At 33.7% G+C, this 18,279-nt stretch overlaps 1 protein-coding gene across 1 annotated transcript in view; it reads right to left on the bottom strand.

The window, feature by feature from the left end:
* LOC145292058 (cephalotocin receptor 1-like) overlaps nucleotides 1-16,642 on the bottom strand; it is a 198,413-nt gene extending 181,771 nt beyond the window's left edge. The window contains exon 1 of the mRNA XM_080138103.1: nucleotides 15,243-16,642. Within this exon, the coding sequence (XP_079994229.1) occupies nucleotides 15,243-16,257 (1,015 nt within the window). The 5' untranslated portion in view covers nucleotides 16,258-16,642. The remainder of the gene's footprint in view (nucleotides 1-15,242) is intronic.
* Between the last annotated feature and the right edge of the window lie 1,637 nt (nucleotides 16,643-18,279).

Here is an 18,279-nt window from a genome sequence, read left to right as displayed (position 1 = left end):
CCATTAAAACGAGCGTTATTCTATGCTCCAGAATTTTCTAAATAGTCACTAGCATTCTCAATGAACTTTTGTCAGCCGCTTTTAATGACTCGGCCGTAAAACAGGCGCCGGTGAATGTCAATCGGTTTTAATTTTTTCTGCATGGCGGAATTCAATGACAGATCTCTATTACGGACGCACGTCCATGAGAGAAGTTGCTTCCTTAGAGTCTCACACCGTCAATATCTGACAGGACAAATAAAACTTACAGGTCATGAATGCATAAGTTGAGTCATTATAATAGTGCAATTTGCAATTCTGTCTGATCCAATTCGGCGGAATAAAAATAGGAGGCATTTCTTATTAATTCATTATTTTATTTTACTTATAAAGCAGTCTTAAATAAAAACAATAAATAAATAATATAATAGTTGTTTACATCCAAACAAAATATGGATGATTTTCTAAGGAAAAAGATCTTCATAATTGAAGACGGTTATTAACGATAATTACGTTTAACAATCAACAAAAAATGCACGTAAGACCTTACCATTTGCTGAAATTCTAATTAAGTTGTGTTTAATTATGCAACTTATTTTAAAAGGTTTTATACATCTTTATACATATCTTTATATTAAAATGAAAATTAATTAAGACAGAAGTTTGGCATTTTACAAATTTTAGTTTACAATTGATTTCCATCGTACGTAATTTTCGAAGTTATCTTCAGTTCTAGTAAAAAGTTGAAACTTTGATATAAGTTTTCTTTGCGTCATTATATTGCAGTCTTATATTTTCTAGTAAAATGAATAATATTAACCTCAATATATGTCATGCGAATTTACATTTAATCTAGTGGAACTTTTAAAATTTACAGTCAGAAACTGACACTAGATTAATAATTTTTTTCCACGGCGGAATGATGTTACCAACTAATAAAACTTTCAACATCTGTGGCCCTTTATAGTTAAATGACGAAATTTTCTACTAGGAAAATGTATCGGATATATTTACGTTTGGTCTAACAGTAATTCTGTAGTAGTAACACTAAAAAGGGGTCAAGAATACAAAACTACAGCGATGCAAGAGAGACTGTAGCCGTTCAGACAGAGGAGGATGTTCTAGGTCAGAAAATCTTCTTTGGAGGCTGTCCAAGTGATGAGGTGTGTTCTTGGGGGTCGCAAACGAGATGTGGCAACGATATGTAATTTTGGAACTTATGATGACTTAGTAAAGATCTAGGATACTGGCAAATGAGAGAAGTTTCAATCTCGTTAACATGGAGTGTCGATTATTAAATTTGCTCATGTCTGTGTTAAAACCTTCTTGAACTATGATATTATCCTCTGTTTAGAATGTTATATTTCAGCCTCGTTGTGATTGTATCGTGTTCTCTATTGATCTCTGTTGATGATAACATATCCCCTAAATACTACGTCATGCAAGTATTAACTTAATTTTCTGAAACTTTTTAAAACCACAGTTAGAAACACAGAGATCATTCGAACGAAACACTGAACACAACTTTATATTATTATTATTATTATTATTATTATTATTATTATTATTATTATTATTATTATTATTATTATAATTATTATTATTATTACACAAAAAGTTTTTCACACAGAACAACATCAAATAATTCCTATTGTAAAAAAAAAACTGTGGTGTTCCATGGGTTCTGAGTGACAAAAATTCACATCAGATTTTCAGTATTCACTACTTCTTTGAATAAATTTGCAAATTAATTTGCGTTATCGCAATAGCTGTTTACAATTGATTTGCCGTTGGTAGCAATCATTGGTCTTCATTGGAATTTGAGTGTTATAAATCCTCCTTAAAATCCCAATCTCCTTCACACTCGCCTTTCTACGTTCCTTGGCCCTCCTTACTTATTAGGTGTGGCACAATTTATAGTGACACACAAAAAACTCCTTTTTAATTTAAAAAAGATTTTTTTTTAAAATTGGTGGACGGGATGAAAGCAGGATCGAAGGGAAGACGTTAACTTACAATCATACAGTTTCAGTTTCCACGATTTCATGTGGTGTTTCCCTGTGTTTTACATCTGTAGCAGTTTCTATAGGTACGGCTTTAGTCTCCGAACTTAAGAGTTTTCATTAAAATTCTAGCCGCTTTCATTGTTGTTATACGTTGTATCTTTTCAGTCATCCTTCTGATTCCAATCTCTCCCATTTTTCTTTTTTTAGGATTGATCCTCATGCCTCTTCTAGCAGTGGTATTATCTTGACTTTCTTCATCTTCTATTATTATTATTATTATTATTATTATTATTATTATTATTATTATTATTATTATTACTGGCTCACGGGGAGCTTTCACACAGGCCATCAAAGATCTCTCCCTGAAAACAACCTGTGACATTTCCTGGAAGTTGAGTGACAAGAAGTCTCCCAAGATTTCCAGTACTCTCCACCTCTTTCGATAACATTTGCAAATGAATTTGTGTTATCGTATCAGCCGCTTCTCATCGATTTCTCGTTAGCAGCATCCATTGGTCTTCACTGGAATTTGACTTACAATAATCCTCCTCAAGGTTCCAGTTCTCTTCGCACTTGTCCAGCGGAAGTCTGGTCAGAGCTCTCTCCTCGGTCTGTCCATCCTCCTTGACTCTTCTCGGCTATTTGGTATCACTCTTTAATTTGTTGGTGGGGGAGCGGTGATGGGGCAATGTTAGAGGATGCGGGAAGGGATAGCAAACATATATATTCAGCTTTAATGTTCTTGGTTTTTTTACCTCTACAGCAGTTTGTCTGGCCCGCGAATGTGGTTCATGTGTATCAGTGCCTTCAAGGTGTTTTCTTAATATTTCAGCTGTTTTCATTATTCATTATTTCTTGTATCTCTCCAGCCATTCATCTGATTCCAATTTCTCCCATTCTTTTTTCCAAACTTTTCGGAATTGTTCCTGATGCTTCTACTAGTATAGGTATTATCCTAATTTTCTTCATCATCCATATCCCTCCTAGCTCTTTGGCTAACTCTGTGTATTTGCACCGTTTTGATTTTCTTTAATATTCACCCTGTGGTCAGCTTAATCAGCAAAGTCTTCAATTTGACAGGACTTTTCTTTCTTGTTGATTATTATATCATCTTGTCTTCTTGCTTGGGTGCGCTTATCTGTTTGTATGCCAACGTCCCATAGGATTTTGTGATTTTCGTTTTCAAGTTTTGTTGCCGGCTTATGCTTGTACCATTTGTCTGTGTATTCCAGCTGCAGTAGTTTGCATAATTCCAAGTATACTGCCCTTCCCACTTGTTCATGTCTGTTTTTGTATTTCTTTTGGATTAGTTTGCGGCATTAACTTACTAGATGGTTTATCGTTTCGTCTCTTTGTCCACAAAGTCTGGATCTGTTGTTTTCATGTGTTTTGTTGCTTTGCTTTGATGTGATTGGATTGTATCGAGTTATCTTGTGCTGCAGTGATTAGGGATTTAGTTTTTCGGTTTACGTGTCCTTTTCGCATGCCTGTCCAAGTGTTTTCGTTATTTTCATCTTTTGTCATTCTTATGAATCTTCTGTATAGTTGTTTCCATTCCCATTTTTCTTTTCTTGTTCTATCCTTTCTCTCTGTTTTGTTGATTTTCTCAGTGTCTCTCGCTGTTATAATTATCATTTCAGTTTTCTGCACTATGTATTTTTCTAGTTCTTTTTTGTGTCATTCACACAGTCTTCTATATACACCAGTCCTCTCCTGCCGTATTTCCTTTTTATCGTAGTCGGTCAACATCGTCCATTGTGTATAGTGCATTGTGTATGGTCATGAGTTTCCTGGTCTTCTGATCGAGCTATCTCAGTCCTTCTTTTGTCCACTCTATGAACGGCCCAGAGTATCTTACTAGTAATACTGCCTATTTATTTGTTCATTGTATTAAGTTTCTGCTATATAATTTAGTTTCCAGGAGTTTTCTTCTCCTTCTGAGGTATTCCTTCCCAATTTTTCTTTCATTGCTGTTGCTTTAATGTCGTCTGTTTCCAAAACTTCCAAGTATTTATAGGCATCTTTTTCTCCTATTGCTCTCATCTCCGCTTAGTTATGCCTCCTGCCGTCTCCAGTTTTCTATTTCTTATAACTAATAGTGCGAATTTTTCCATGCCAAACTCCATGTGGATATCCTGGCTGAATATTCTGTTAGTGTTTATTAGTTTCTTTTCCAGTTCTTGCAAAAGGTTTCAGATTGTCCATCTACATCACGCGGTTCATTTTTTCGTCTGTATTTGAGAACTTGTATCCAGCTTGGCATTTTCTCAGTATATTCTTAAGGTGCATCATGGCTATCACGAACAGTAATGGTGACAGTGAATCCCATTGGAAGATGCCTTTTTGTATGCTAACTTATATTATGTGTTGTCCGTCAGCTGTCAGTTCCAGTCTTCATGTTCTCATTACATTTTCAACCATGCTGATGATCCTGCTTAATATTTTATACATTTTTAAGCATTCTATTATCCATGCTTATAGGGATACTTCGTACGTTTTTTGTAGTCGACCCGTGCCATGGCTAAATCATTTCTCCTTATTTTTACCTCCTTCAGGATCTTTGGATCTATAAATAGCACATCATGTGTTCCTCTTCATCGTTTTTGACATCCTTTCAATTCCTCGGGAATATATCTACGGTAGTCACACATGCCATCATCAAATATTTCTCTTCAGGAACAACTTGTGGTGTTTTCTGAGTGACAACAAATTTCCTCAGATGTCCGATAATCTCCACATGTCGATAACCTTAGCAGATGAATTTGTGTCATTGCATAACCTCTTACCATTAATTTCTCGTTGGCAGTGACCATTTCCATTTATAGGAATTTGAATAACAATAAGGGTCCTGAAGGTCATAGTCCTCTATTCACTCGTCCGGCGGAGGTCTAGCTAGTTATTTCTCTCCTCGGTCTTTCAATCCTTCTTGCCCCCTCTTATTTTGTGTGAACTAGTTTATTATGACGCGAAAAAATGGGGGGGTAGCTTACATTTCTGCAGTTTCAGTTTTCATGATTCTATGTGGCGTGGCTTTGTGTTTTATCTCTTTGACTGTTTCTATATGTCCAGCTAGCATGTTAGACTCCGCATTTAAGGGGTTTCCTAAATATTTCGGTGTTTTCATTGCTGTAATTCGTTGTATCTTCTCGGATATCCCTTTGATTTCAACCTCTTCTATTCTTTTTCAAAGCCTTTCGATACTGTTCTTAGTGGTGTTATCTGTTTGAGCTCTCCGGCCACGTTTCTGTCTTCTTAATCTTCGCTCTGGCAGGACTTTTCTTTCTGGTTAATATTTATGACATCCGGTCTTCTGGATTGAATGAGTTTATCCGTTTGTATATCCATTTCCCATATGATTTTGCGACTTTTATTTTCATGCTGATTTGCGCTTGTACTACTTGTCTAGGCTTTTAAGGTGCAGTATACTGCCTTCCCCACTTGATCGCATGTATCGTTAGCGCAGGTCGATTTTGGAACCCCGGTGAGGCAATGGTGATGATAGCTGGGGGTTGACATAGAAAAGACCTACACGAAATATTTTTTTCAAAATCGTTATCTTTGCTTGAGGAAATGACTTTAAAAGTTAAAAAACTGAAGCTATTAAAAGTGTTTTGGTGAATTGCCAAGAACGTCCCGTCATCAAAACAATCCGTACTGTTAAGAAAAATTTTAAACTACATTTTTAAATTAAATGAGTGAGGATAATGAATTAATAAAATAAATATTAACTGTAAACGCTAAATTATGTTGTTGTTTTTTTTAAATAATAACGACCAAAATTCGCTTTTTCATTTCAGGAACTTTTGGGGGGGGGACACTCGTTATTGATATTGAAAATTAGCGTGTGTTTATTATTTAATTTGAAAACATTACGATTTAGGCTTAATTATTTCGAAAGGAAAAACGAAAAAAACTTGTTTAAAATATATATTATTATATTTCAAGTGTCTTCAGTGAATTTAAACATATTTGTTTTACCTTTTTTAATTGGTTTTTCTATTAGGTTGGTGCAAAAATAATGTTTTTGACTTTAAAACGAACGTCAAAAACATTATTTTTGCACCAACCCAATATTTTACATCAAATTCTATTTGAAATTTTTATTAAAATATGGTAATACTCCAGTTTTATATAAAAAAATAGTCCATACAATTTTATTCTACACATTCTTTACGGAAATTTAATTTAAAAATCAGATAACACACAATGATACGAATAAATAAGGAAACTGGTTTAAAGGTTTTCCTCATCTGTGTATCTATGTTATTTTGCTAAAATAACTTTATTATTTAGAAAATCATTCTTAATATGGGGAAGACAGGAGATTATGTTGTAACTATTCTGTACTTTCACTTAAAAATATAATAAACAAAACTTTCATAAAAATTAAATTTAACTTGAAAATACTATTAAAATAGCATGGTAACATAGATGCACAAGCATTGGATTTTCAAACTCTAAACATTCGTTTAAAATGGCACAGCTACAGCAAGAACGAATCTCCTTGTGAATGGAAAGATGGTGGGATCCTTCTACCGCTCCAGAAGATATCTCACTACTGATGCAATTCTCTATCTATATAAAAGCCAAGTACGTCCAAGGATGGAATACTGTTGCCATATCTGGGCAGGAGCTGCTAAAAACAACCTATCCTGCCTTGACAGAGTACAAAATAGACTTCGTGGCTTAGTGAGGGATGCCCTTTCTCTACCCTGCAACCTCTCTCCCACAGAAGAGACGTTGCGAGCCTATCCTTGTTTCATCGTTATTTCCATGGCAGGTGCTCGTCTGAACTCCAATCTCTGATCCCCCCTCGCCAATCTTTCACGAAAAACACCCGTCTAGCTGAATCCACTGTGAAAAATTTCCCCCACTCTTTATCTGTGCCTAAATCAAAACGCGGATTCCATGAACAAAGATTCTTTCTTAGAACTGCACGCCTGTGGAACTCTGTTTCGTCTGCCTGCTTCCCACCGGACTACAACTTGGATGTCTTCAAGTCCAATGTTAACAAATTCATAATGAACCGCCCCCTTAAGTAAACACTTCATCAAAGCTCCACACTAACGTACTGTACTTGCAATAACCCTTATCCCTGAGTGGCTTCCGGGCCTTGATAAGTGGTGATCACTGTGTAAAAAAAAATCATGTTATCGAAGGAAGAGATAAAGTCTGCTAAACATGTCTAAACTAAACACTACTATGCCTCTGATTTGGTTTTGTCCTCTCTGTTCAATACATCTAATGCAATTCTACAAAGTGTTTCATTATTTCTTATAACTAGCACTTATTTTTTACGTATGAAACTGTAAGATAGCCTAAAACAGTTTCCTTCAGTTATAATCCATTTATTTATTTTACTCTTCTGATTAAAATGTCAGTAAAAGCACATCATTCAGTTTTAACTCGTTGTTCATAAAATTTGCTGGTGCACTTTGTCGTTTGCACCTTCAACTTCACGACAAGTAATCCAGTTTAGTTATTTCCTCGAAACAGTGGGAGTTCTATGTTAATTGCAAATGAATTAATTAGTATTTGTCAAGTAATTAATCCACAATTGCCCTTGTTACTGGAACGTTATATAGGACAGAATGTCAATATATTTTGCTGTAAGAGGACCAAACAGATTGACAGGAAATCTCTTGCAGCAACCAAAGTGAAAAGAATGAAGGAACTGCAAGACAGATTGTTTGGTATATTTTCTTGTAGCTGTAAACTTCCTGACTTGAGATGTGATGAATTTGTAGTAAAGTGCAAGACAGGAAATTGTCAAAAAGGCATATAGTCTGCACTGGCCATTCTAACAAGGAGGTAAAATTAATTCTATAGATTCACCTGCAATTGTGTTCCTTTTTTGTGGAAAATAAAATAATATATTTGTATTTATTATGTAATCTGGCTGTATTATTAAACATACAAATTTTGCAATTTTCAGCTTCCACTAGAAGAACTGCCATTTAGAGCAATTTTTAAATTAATTGATGTAACAAGAAGCCTAACAACATTTATTGGTCCTTTGGGGAAACTTTGCATCAATAATTATCAAGATTTGCCTCAAGCAGAATTCTAAAAAAAATAGTATCCCTCCCGATCATCATTATCTGACAGCAGAAGAAACAAATAACTTAAGCGGGAAGACCAGGGTATACTTTTTGAGAGTATGCTGTTGGCATTTCTCGAGAAGTTAAACTAAGATATGCAGCTTGAAAATTGGGCCTTCGAATCAAGCAAGATGGCTAACATGCGTCACAAGGTTAATGTGTTTATGGATCAGAAGTGTCTATCCTCAAACACTATGATAAATTAAACATTCTGGTAAAATTTATCATCCAAGTGTGTGCAGTTTGAGATCAAAACCGACAATAATTGTTTTAACCAACAACAATATATTTTAATATGATTCAGAGAAGAAAACAGTTAACTGAAATCCAAATATGGTGCTTTTACACAACTTTCGGAAAATATCATAATGTAGATGACAAACTCAGATGAATTGGATGTGAGAGAAGAGGGTATTCAAACGATTTTGTCCATTAGGTAAATAAATATTTATCCATTAAATTTTATTAGTTTTCTCAATTTGCCCAAACAATAGTCAGTTTTATTCATATTTCATCACGAAAATATAAAAAATAAGTGGTTTCAAATAATTGATTTTGTTTTGCTTTTTCCAGAAATAGTGAAAAAGATTACTGCTATCAATTTTGCAGCCAAACACTTGTCAGATTTGAATTATTTTTCTAAAAAAGTTGTATATGGGCAGGAAGCAAGACATAGATACATTATTATAAAGTCACCGTGCCAGCAAATTTGACCTTCATTTTTCTTGAAAATAAATTATACAGAACAAGTTAATTCTATTATAACAGTTTATATTATTGTGTTTAATAAAAAAATTAAAATACATGGTTCTGTAACCTGTATCAAGTTGTAATACTGTGTAATACATCTCCACATATCTTTTTTAGATCGTGAAATTTAAAAGACTTAGTTGCTGATTTAGCTTTTTTTTACAATTTTTGTTTAATCAATGCAGTAAAAGTTGAGATATTTTGCTAGTTGTGATTCATAATTAAAATTATAATTCATGTATTTATTTTTCTTTCAATGTATTTCATATAAATATATCAATTTTAATTAAATTTTTTATAAAAATAGTGAAATTTCAAAGTCAGTGTTGTATAAAATACTATGAAAATGAAGGATTTCTCAGACTTTTTCTACACGATTTTTAAAATTAAATGATCAATTTTCTGTTCAAGGTAGGAATCTAATTTTTGGTATATGTTCTTATCACACCAAATCCCAACTATCATCACCCGTGCCATGTTGATTTTCTGAAAAAACTTGCAAATCGACCGACCCTAATGTATCGTATGTTTTATACCAGAAAGTTTTAGATTTGTCACATTCTTTTTATTTTTCTTCGCGTCAAACTAATTCGTAATTATTTTACTGTAATAGAACTTAAATTATATTTAGCTCAGTATATTTATATAGTCAGGAAAACTAAAACATTTTCTCTCTCTAAAAATCTACAATTAGACCATGTATGGATTACTGTTGTAATATCTGAGCTGGTGAATCTGTGTTCCATTTGAAGGTTATTGATCAATTACTAAAAACGTATCTATAATTTGATTGGCCACCCACTTTCATCTTCACTGTAACCCTTCTGTGACAGACGTGACGTTGCTAGTCTCAGTATTTTCTTTAAATACTAGAATGGCATGTATTTGTCAGAATTGTTTGATCAATTCCCTTTTTCCTTTGTTCCTTCGACTCATTTGCTTAGAGGTCTCTATCAATTCGCTGTTTTAATATCGCATTGTAATACAGCTTTTTATTTCAATAGCTTTTTCACAAAGACTATACTGTTGTTCTTCCTGCTCACTGTTTTCCTTCTACATAGAGCCTTTGTCAATAGGCATCTCCTGTCGTTGAATTAATCAACTTTCCTCTTGCTAGCTTGGCGTATCAAATGGCTTGAAGCCTTACCTCGAGCAGTTTAAATAAATAAACAGGGAACCGGAAGCGAATTCCAAAGGCAAGTACCCAGAGAAGAGGAGCTATCAGTATAGAAAATCCTCTGGTATTAATGAACATCTAGAGTAATGTAGGATTTTACTGTTAGTCTGATTGAAGTGGATATAATTGAAATAAGTATATTGAAGCATATTATTGGGAAATATTGTAAGACAAGAGTATGGATGCAACACTGCAGCGATTTGAAGGTTTCTTATATTGTTTAACGGGAGAATCATGAAGCTGAAGGTTTTCAGGTCGTACATGAAAATAAAGATATGTATAATTATATTGTTGGCGTGGACAATGAAGGGTACAAAGTGGTTAAGAGAGAGAGAGAGAGAGAGCGAGAGAGAGAGAGCGGAGGAAGACAAAAAACATGTAATTAACCTGAAGCAATAACTTTATAACTCGGGTGTAATTCTTTGATTTTTATTAAGATTGTAAGACTATGAAAAGAATGTAGGGTAAAAAGGCATGTGGTATCAAGATAGTTTATTCACGCAGTGTGGAACGATACATTTATCGCCCTAAACTTTACTACGCATTCATTTTAAAACTTTTATTGAATTAAATTAATTCAATTAATTTGATTATGTAATAGAGCTAAAATCTATTCAATATAGCCCTCTTCAGCCTCAATCACCCTTATAGTCGAGTGTCCTCCGGCCTTGCTAAGTGGATACTCCTTTGTCAAAAAAAGTAAAACATGAGAACTATAAGGGTTAAATATGTAAAAACTGGCATTTATTACATTAAGTACAGTAGGACCCCGGAATACAGTGGCCCTAGGATACTTTTTTCAAGTTACGATGTAGACTATGATTGTTTTTCTAGCCCTTAGTTACAGTATTCACCCCAGTTTACGATATTATTTATAATGGAATTTGATTATATACGTGTATATTATATACTGTACTGTATTTTGTTATTAATTTTTAATGCCGTATACCGGAGTTCTACTATATAAGCCTTAATTATTTATATAAAACTTATTACTTTAGCTAAAGAGAAGATAGGCTAATATTTTTATGATTGTACTCATGTCGAGTAAAGTCCTAATGCAGAGGAATGAACTCTTATTGACTAAGAGACCGATCATTTTCAGAATAGTATTTTAAAAGGTAAAACACATCTAGCTTAGAGGAATTGTACTTTTTTATTAAGATGTTGAAAATGTGCCGATAGTACTGTACACTAATAATAACATTTTTTAATGCAAATTGTGATGAAATTGTGTAAACTTTGTTACATTAAAGTAAGCCGTTGCAATTTTCTTTTGTGTTCATTTTTATAATGTTAAAGACCTTTTTTTACATGGAAGTCACCACTTATCAAGGCCCCCGGGCCACTCGAAGATAAGGGTTATTTCTTGCACAGTAATCAATGGGATAATATCGTCGTAATTGTTAGTAATGGAGATCTGATAAAATGTCTTGTTTATATTGAAGATATCCAAGTTGTAGTCAGGTGGGAAACAGGCAAACGGAAGAGAGTTCCACAGGCGTGCACTTCTAAGAAAGAAGCTTTGTTCATGGAATCTACGTTTGGGTTTAGGCCCGGATAAAGAGTGGGAAAAATTACTGACAGTGGTTTCAGCTAGACGGGTGTTTTACGGGAAAGATTGGTGAGGGGGAACCAGAGGTTGGAACTGAGACAACCACTTGCTATGGAAATAACGATAAAAATAAGACAGGCTCGCAACGTTCCTTCTGTGGGAGACAGGTTACATGAAAGAGAAAAGGGCATCCCCACTAAGCCACGAAGTCTATTTTGTACTCTCTCAAGGCAGGATAGGCGGTTTTTAGCAGCTCCTGCCCAGATATGGCAGCAGTGCTCCATACTTGGACGTACTTGGCTTTTATATAGATAGAGAATTGCATCAGCAGTTAGATATCTATTGCAGTGGTAGAACGATCCTACCATTTTCCCAACGACCTTGCCAAAAGATGTGATGTACGTGGTCCATTTCAGATCAGGAGTAAAGGTCAATCCCAGAAGCTTGTCAAAACATGGAGCCTCCCCAAGATGAGAGCCATCCATTTCAATTGATGCCAGATGGGGATCAGAGCGTTGATGATGTAAAGATAGAAGCTTGGTTTTAGATGCATTAAAAGTGACCAATCACCTCTTCCCCCATTGTACCACGCGCTCAAGATCAGAGAAGAGAGAATCAGAGAGAACTTTGTCATTTACGGCCTTTGATGTGTTGACATCGTCGTGTAATCAGCACCTTAACATTAAAAACTCTGTGATATAAAAATTAGTCGTCGTGGCTTTTTTTAAAATATAATTTAGCATCTTTTATAATAATGTTTTAAAATTCTTGTAAAAGTTTTGTCGTCGCATTTTTGTTCTCTTTTTGTAATGCTCAAAAGCCTAACATTTTTGTTATCAATATTATAAACGTAGTATGATAAACAAAGGCGTCGCGGTAATCTTTTATGAATATGCTAAAAATCTTAATACTTTTTATTAATGTTGTAAACTTTGTTGGATTTAAAAAAGTCACATTGGCAGAGAACTGCACTTATTAGAATTGGTACACATTAAAACAAAAAGGCCAGCTTTAAAAAATATTCAATAATAGTGACAACACACTAGAATGCTTATATTGCTAGAATCAATACTATTTTAATGTTGTAATTAGCACGTGATTCATTATAAATATTCGAGAATGGGCATTTTACTCAATAACCACTATGTCAGATTGATCCATATCGATCCTAAAGTACGAACAATAAGAGTGAGTCTAGCAGATACATTGAACAGTACCCACTTGAAACAAGTAAATTAATATGGTATTAGAAAGGGGGCAATATAAAAATGCACACGTAAATTTTCCCTCGTATTACATCGCTATATATATATATATATATATATATATATATATATATATATATATATATATATATATATATATTGCAATTATGAGGGCAAGACAAGTTTTGATATTTATGATTAACAGAAAAAGGAAGGCCAGCTAATCGGTTTCGCGATCACTCTTCCAGAACTAGATCATAGGATTTATTTATTTATTTATTTATTTATTGAAAAGCGAGATAAGCTCAAGAGGAAAAATTTACGTTTAAAAAACGTTAAATATAGAGTGTGCTAAAGGGTACAATATACACTGGCGCCAAAAAGAAAGTCCGCGCTTGTATTTTTTTCCAAAACCGCAAGTTTAAGCTAAATTAAGTGTAACTGTTTTATAAATCTGTACCTCATTTGATTCACCTTTTATTTCTCTCTAATTTTACCTGTTCATATTTGACTTTAAATTGAAGTATCTTAGTGTTGACGTCAATTTAAAAAAATAACTTTAAATCGAGAAGAAAAAAACATTCGCAGCAACAAATGAGCTTAAATTCATGCTTATAGTAATAAAATTAAGCTGAAAAATAAAGTTTTAATGATAAAGCAAACATATCAGGATAAAAAGATGTACTCCATTAAGAGACGTATTGAAATGTTATCCTTTTACGTTATATATATATATATATATATATATATATATATATATATATATATATTCCCTTATTGAATTAATGAACCAATCAATATTCATCAATATATAGTTCTGTGACTTCATTTCCCACTCTTATTGTTTTCATATATATATATATATATATATATATATATATATATATATATATATATATATATATATATATGAAAACAATAGGAGTGGGAAATGAAGTCACAGAACTATATATTGATGAATATTGATTGGTTCATTAATTCAATAAGGGAATACAATCGATTAGTTGGGGGAAAGAAGGGATTCTTTATGCCAAGGCATTTCGAAGCCTAATGCTTCTCATCAGAAAAGTAAAGAAGATTCTAGGTAACATAGTGGGGATGCGGCGTCTAGCGTTGGATTCATTAGGAACGAAATAGATCAAAATGAACTAAAATTATAGACGATGTTGGGGGTCGAATTCTAAATAAAAGAGGAGCGTATTATATATAGTGTAATGCAGAAAGTTGTATAGAGTCTTTCTCATAGTCTTAAGTGTATGTAGTATATGTTTTAGGGTTAAAGTTGGGGCTTAACTGGATGTCTGGTAGTTCTAAGGTGTCTATTATCTATGGAGGGACAGTTTTTACAGATGCAAGCGGGATGATACCAGCACTATGAATAAGTATATACTTTTGGGAGAGATATTATGGCGGTGATTTAAGGCGAAAGGGGTGGGTCTGGGTGGCTATAATACTGGATTTCAGAGTATAATATATGCTAGGTAATAAGTGGCAATATTTCTATGTTTTCTTTTTTATAAGGCATATGTAGAGAGATAGGGTAGCAAGTTCTTTGGAGATTTTTGAATATGAATAATTGACGTGGTGGAGTAATTGAGGGAAATGTACTATTAACCATAATAATATTAATAATAACAACAGTAATAACGATGATGATAATGACAATAAAAATGATAATAATAATAATAATAATAATAATAATAATAATAATAATAATAATAATGACTAAAAGTTGAGTCAAATTAAGGGGTACAGATAAAGGCAAGATCACAGACATATGAAATATATTTCAGGGATAGAGGGTGAAGGGTGAAGTAAAATAAAAAAAAGGGAGAAGAGGCGATAAAAAATAAAAATAAATAAATAAAAAATATAAAATAAGATAAAAGAACAAAAAATAAAAACATTCTTGCTTTCGTTAAACAGGGGTAGAGTTGGATACCTAAATGAGGTATAAGGGATTAGAGTAGTGCATATACACATATACATATACACACCCACACCCACACCCGCAAACACACACACACACATATATATATATGCCTACATATATACATACACTCATGCATACACATATACAATGGGGTTAGCCGGCAGAAGCAAAAGCTCGGAAAGCAGTATCCTGAGGGGGGGGTTAATATTTCTTTACAGGAGAGGGTCTGCAATAGTCCACAATAAAGTCACGAAAATACCCAACTGCAAAGACCAGCTTTCTATGTTATAAACGAGCAGGACATAAGACAACAGAGTACATACATGCGGGTTTCTAAACTAGGAGAAAGTAATTTCTGAGTGTTGTTTCCTTGAATCGTTTTTTTTCTTCTTAGAGATATGTTGAGGATAGACATACATAGGTATTTCTATAAATAGAACCATATTTACTCGTTTTGGTTTAATATCCGAAAAAAAAAAACAAAAAAAAACGGCAAAACAAGTAACGACGAAAAATGAAGTTTAGTTTTCACTTACCTGTAAAAGGTGCCGTTTCGTCCCAAGCGGCCCACATCTGACAGATGAAGAATGGCGACCAGCAAACGAAATAACAGGCAACAACTGTCAGCGTAAGGGCGACAGATCGAACTTTTGCTCGAGATAAACCCCTGCTGTAATTAACGCCTTGCCCTTGGACGTCGTCTTGAGAGAAACCACACGTCAGATGATTCTGGCCAACTCTCGAGGCTACCCTGTTACTGATGAAAGCTCGATTTCGGAAACGAGTAGTCGTCGTGAACTCGGTTACTTTGGTGGCATGACCCCTTTTCCAAACAGTGTAGCAGATCATGCCATAAAACAGAGTAAGGGCTATTGTTGGCAGAATATAGATGACAGCCGTCAGCCAAGTGATGTAGAACTGTAAGGTCCATTGCGGTTCGAATTTAGCCAGACAGTTATAAATTCCCCCACTACTGCGGCGACCCCAGATAACAACCTGGGGTAAACTGAAAAGGAAGGAAAAGAACCAGGCAATGACCACCATTAGGTGGACCCTTTTGTTGCTCCATCTGTGACTGGAGAGCGGATGGCAGATGGCAAAGTAACGGTCAACTGCAGTTGCCACCAGCACATAACTTGACGCATAGATTGCAACGCTCTGTAGATATGTGACGATACGACAGAGGGCATCGCCACCGAAAAATACGTGGGTGATATCCCAAACCATCATGGGTAACGTGTTAAAAAAGGCGACAAAAAGGTCGGCTAGCGCCAGATGGAGTATGAAAAGGTGCATGCGTGTTAGTTTTTTCCTCTGCTGAAATAAAGTCCATAAGACAATGCCGTTACCCAGTAGAGTCACTGCGATAATGGTTGCTTGGATAATGACTTCGATCTTGGCAAGTTCTTTGTCGTAAACTTGAGACACTGATTTGTTTTGATCCGATGATATTGTCGAAACATTGACGCTACTCGATGTGGCGCTTAAAATCTCTCGAAAATCGGTGGAAATTTGGCTACTTGGACCGTGAATGCTATCAGTTTGAGTCATGGCGAAGAAGAATGAGATCCCTGACGAACACGGATTTTTTTTAATTAAAAGGACTATTTGCCACTTAATTGTGTTCGTGTGTTGTTAATATTTTCCTGGTATCTACGTTTTAATAAGTAGAGTCACAGCTATATGAGAAAAATGTATTTTACATGTGTTCTCTTATGTAAGAGTTCAAACTTTAACACATACATTGAGCATTGTTATAAATATATTCAATTAGCCTGATAAAAATACCAGCTTTCCACCTCCTTATTATCAGTCATATTATCAAACAACTTTTACAAAGAATATAAAAATCATTCTCATTCACTTAATAAACTGAGTATATATCTTTCCATTCTTAGTTTCTTAATTTCAGTAAGAGATTTTTTATAGAAATTTCCCTAGGCAATACACACACACACACACATATATATATATATATATATATATATATATATATATATATATATATATATATATATATATGGAAACGTATAAAAATGAATACGAAAAATATAAAAGTTTATAACTTTTCTTTATTCGTTTTCAATTGATGACGTCGTGATATATATATATATATATATATATATATATATATATATATATATATATACTTTTTATCAGACTGTCTTATTCGTTCATGGGAAATTTAATTGTCATCGACATATTGAGTTTTCTCAGAGTTAATATGAACAGATTGTCGTATTTATTCAAAAACACTTATGCCTTTGGTTAAATATTCGGATATTCTATGCAGACTCAAGTTTGAATTTATCAATTCTGAGTACTTGGTAGATTAAAAAGAAGTTAATTTGTTGTATGTTTTCCCAGTCACATCTTTATTTTCTTTAACTACGAAACTGTATGTATATATATATATATATATATATATATATATACTAGTATTTGTATTTTAGCTATTGTTGTCAATACAACATTTTAAAATGAAAATACCTCAAAATTTTGAAGCTCTTAATTTAATGTTTTATATACGACTTCATTCTATTACGCTAGTCCTCTATAATTACGAAGAGATGATACGCTTATTAATTTTATGAAACTAATTGTTTTTAACGCCTGATCATTTACAGCATGACATGACACAAGCAAAGATTCGTGAGTTTTTTCCTATGAAACTAAGATCATGGGAAATTCTAATTATAATGTTTATACGAACAATTCATACGAAATAAGTCATCATTCAAGAAAAAAAGAACATTTTAAAATAGGAGCGTTATTAATATTAAAATCTATAACCTTTTAAAGTAGAAAACGTTTCACGCGTTCTCACGCAATGTCGGTTCTATATACTCCAGAGTTGGAGCTACAATTAAAATATGTACTTTTACTTGTATTAAAAGTTTTCTGTTTGGTTTTCTTGTTAAAGTTTTCTTTTAAACAGGAATCGAAGTTCACCCGAATAGGAATTACTGTTAAGATATCTACTTATCTGTGTTATAGTGTTTTAGTCAGTTTTCTTGTTATGTATCTCTTCGAAACGTGGTTTGAAATAGAATAAATCGATATAAATATAAAACGCCTTATTCAATTCCCAAATTATTTGTATTTGTACGAATGCAGTTGATAATATGTTTTATATATATATATATATATATATATATATATATATAAGTTTAGAGCACCACGTGTCTTAGAATTGATTGTCTTTAAGTATAAGTATGGCATTATTTTTCATGCTTTGCCGCAATTATCATTTCGTCCGCAAAGTAGTCACGTAGCTAAACGTATACCATGAATGATAATGAAATTGTAATAATGGGTTGGATATAATTTCAGAAGCTAGATGAAATCATATATGATTAGTGAACGCATTATAACAGAGCGCGGATACGCAGATGCGTGGATGTGCAGATGCGCGGATGCGCGTATAACAACTGTGTGCCAATGACCGAACCGTGTGCGAGATAACGTCACGGCACGGGAAAAGATTATAAAAAAGAACGTGTGGGAGACCGATAATAAAGTTAGAGCGTGGATCACGTAAATGGCACGTTGGTGACGTAACAACCGATACGA

The sequence above is a fragment of the Euprymna scolopes genome, chromosome 13 (genome assembly GCF_053919585.1).
Source record: "Euprymna scolopes isolate OS-2025 chromosome 13, ASM5391958v1, whole genome shotgun sequence".
NCBI classification, from domain to species: domain Eukaryota; kingdom Metazoa; phylum Mollusca; class Cephalopoda; order Sepiida; family Sepiolidae; genus Euprymna; species Euprymna scolopes.
Note: the sequence above shows the minus strand (reverse complement) of the source record. Positions and strands in the feature narration are given on the sequence as shown.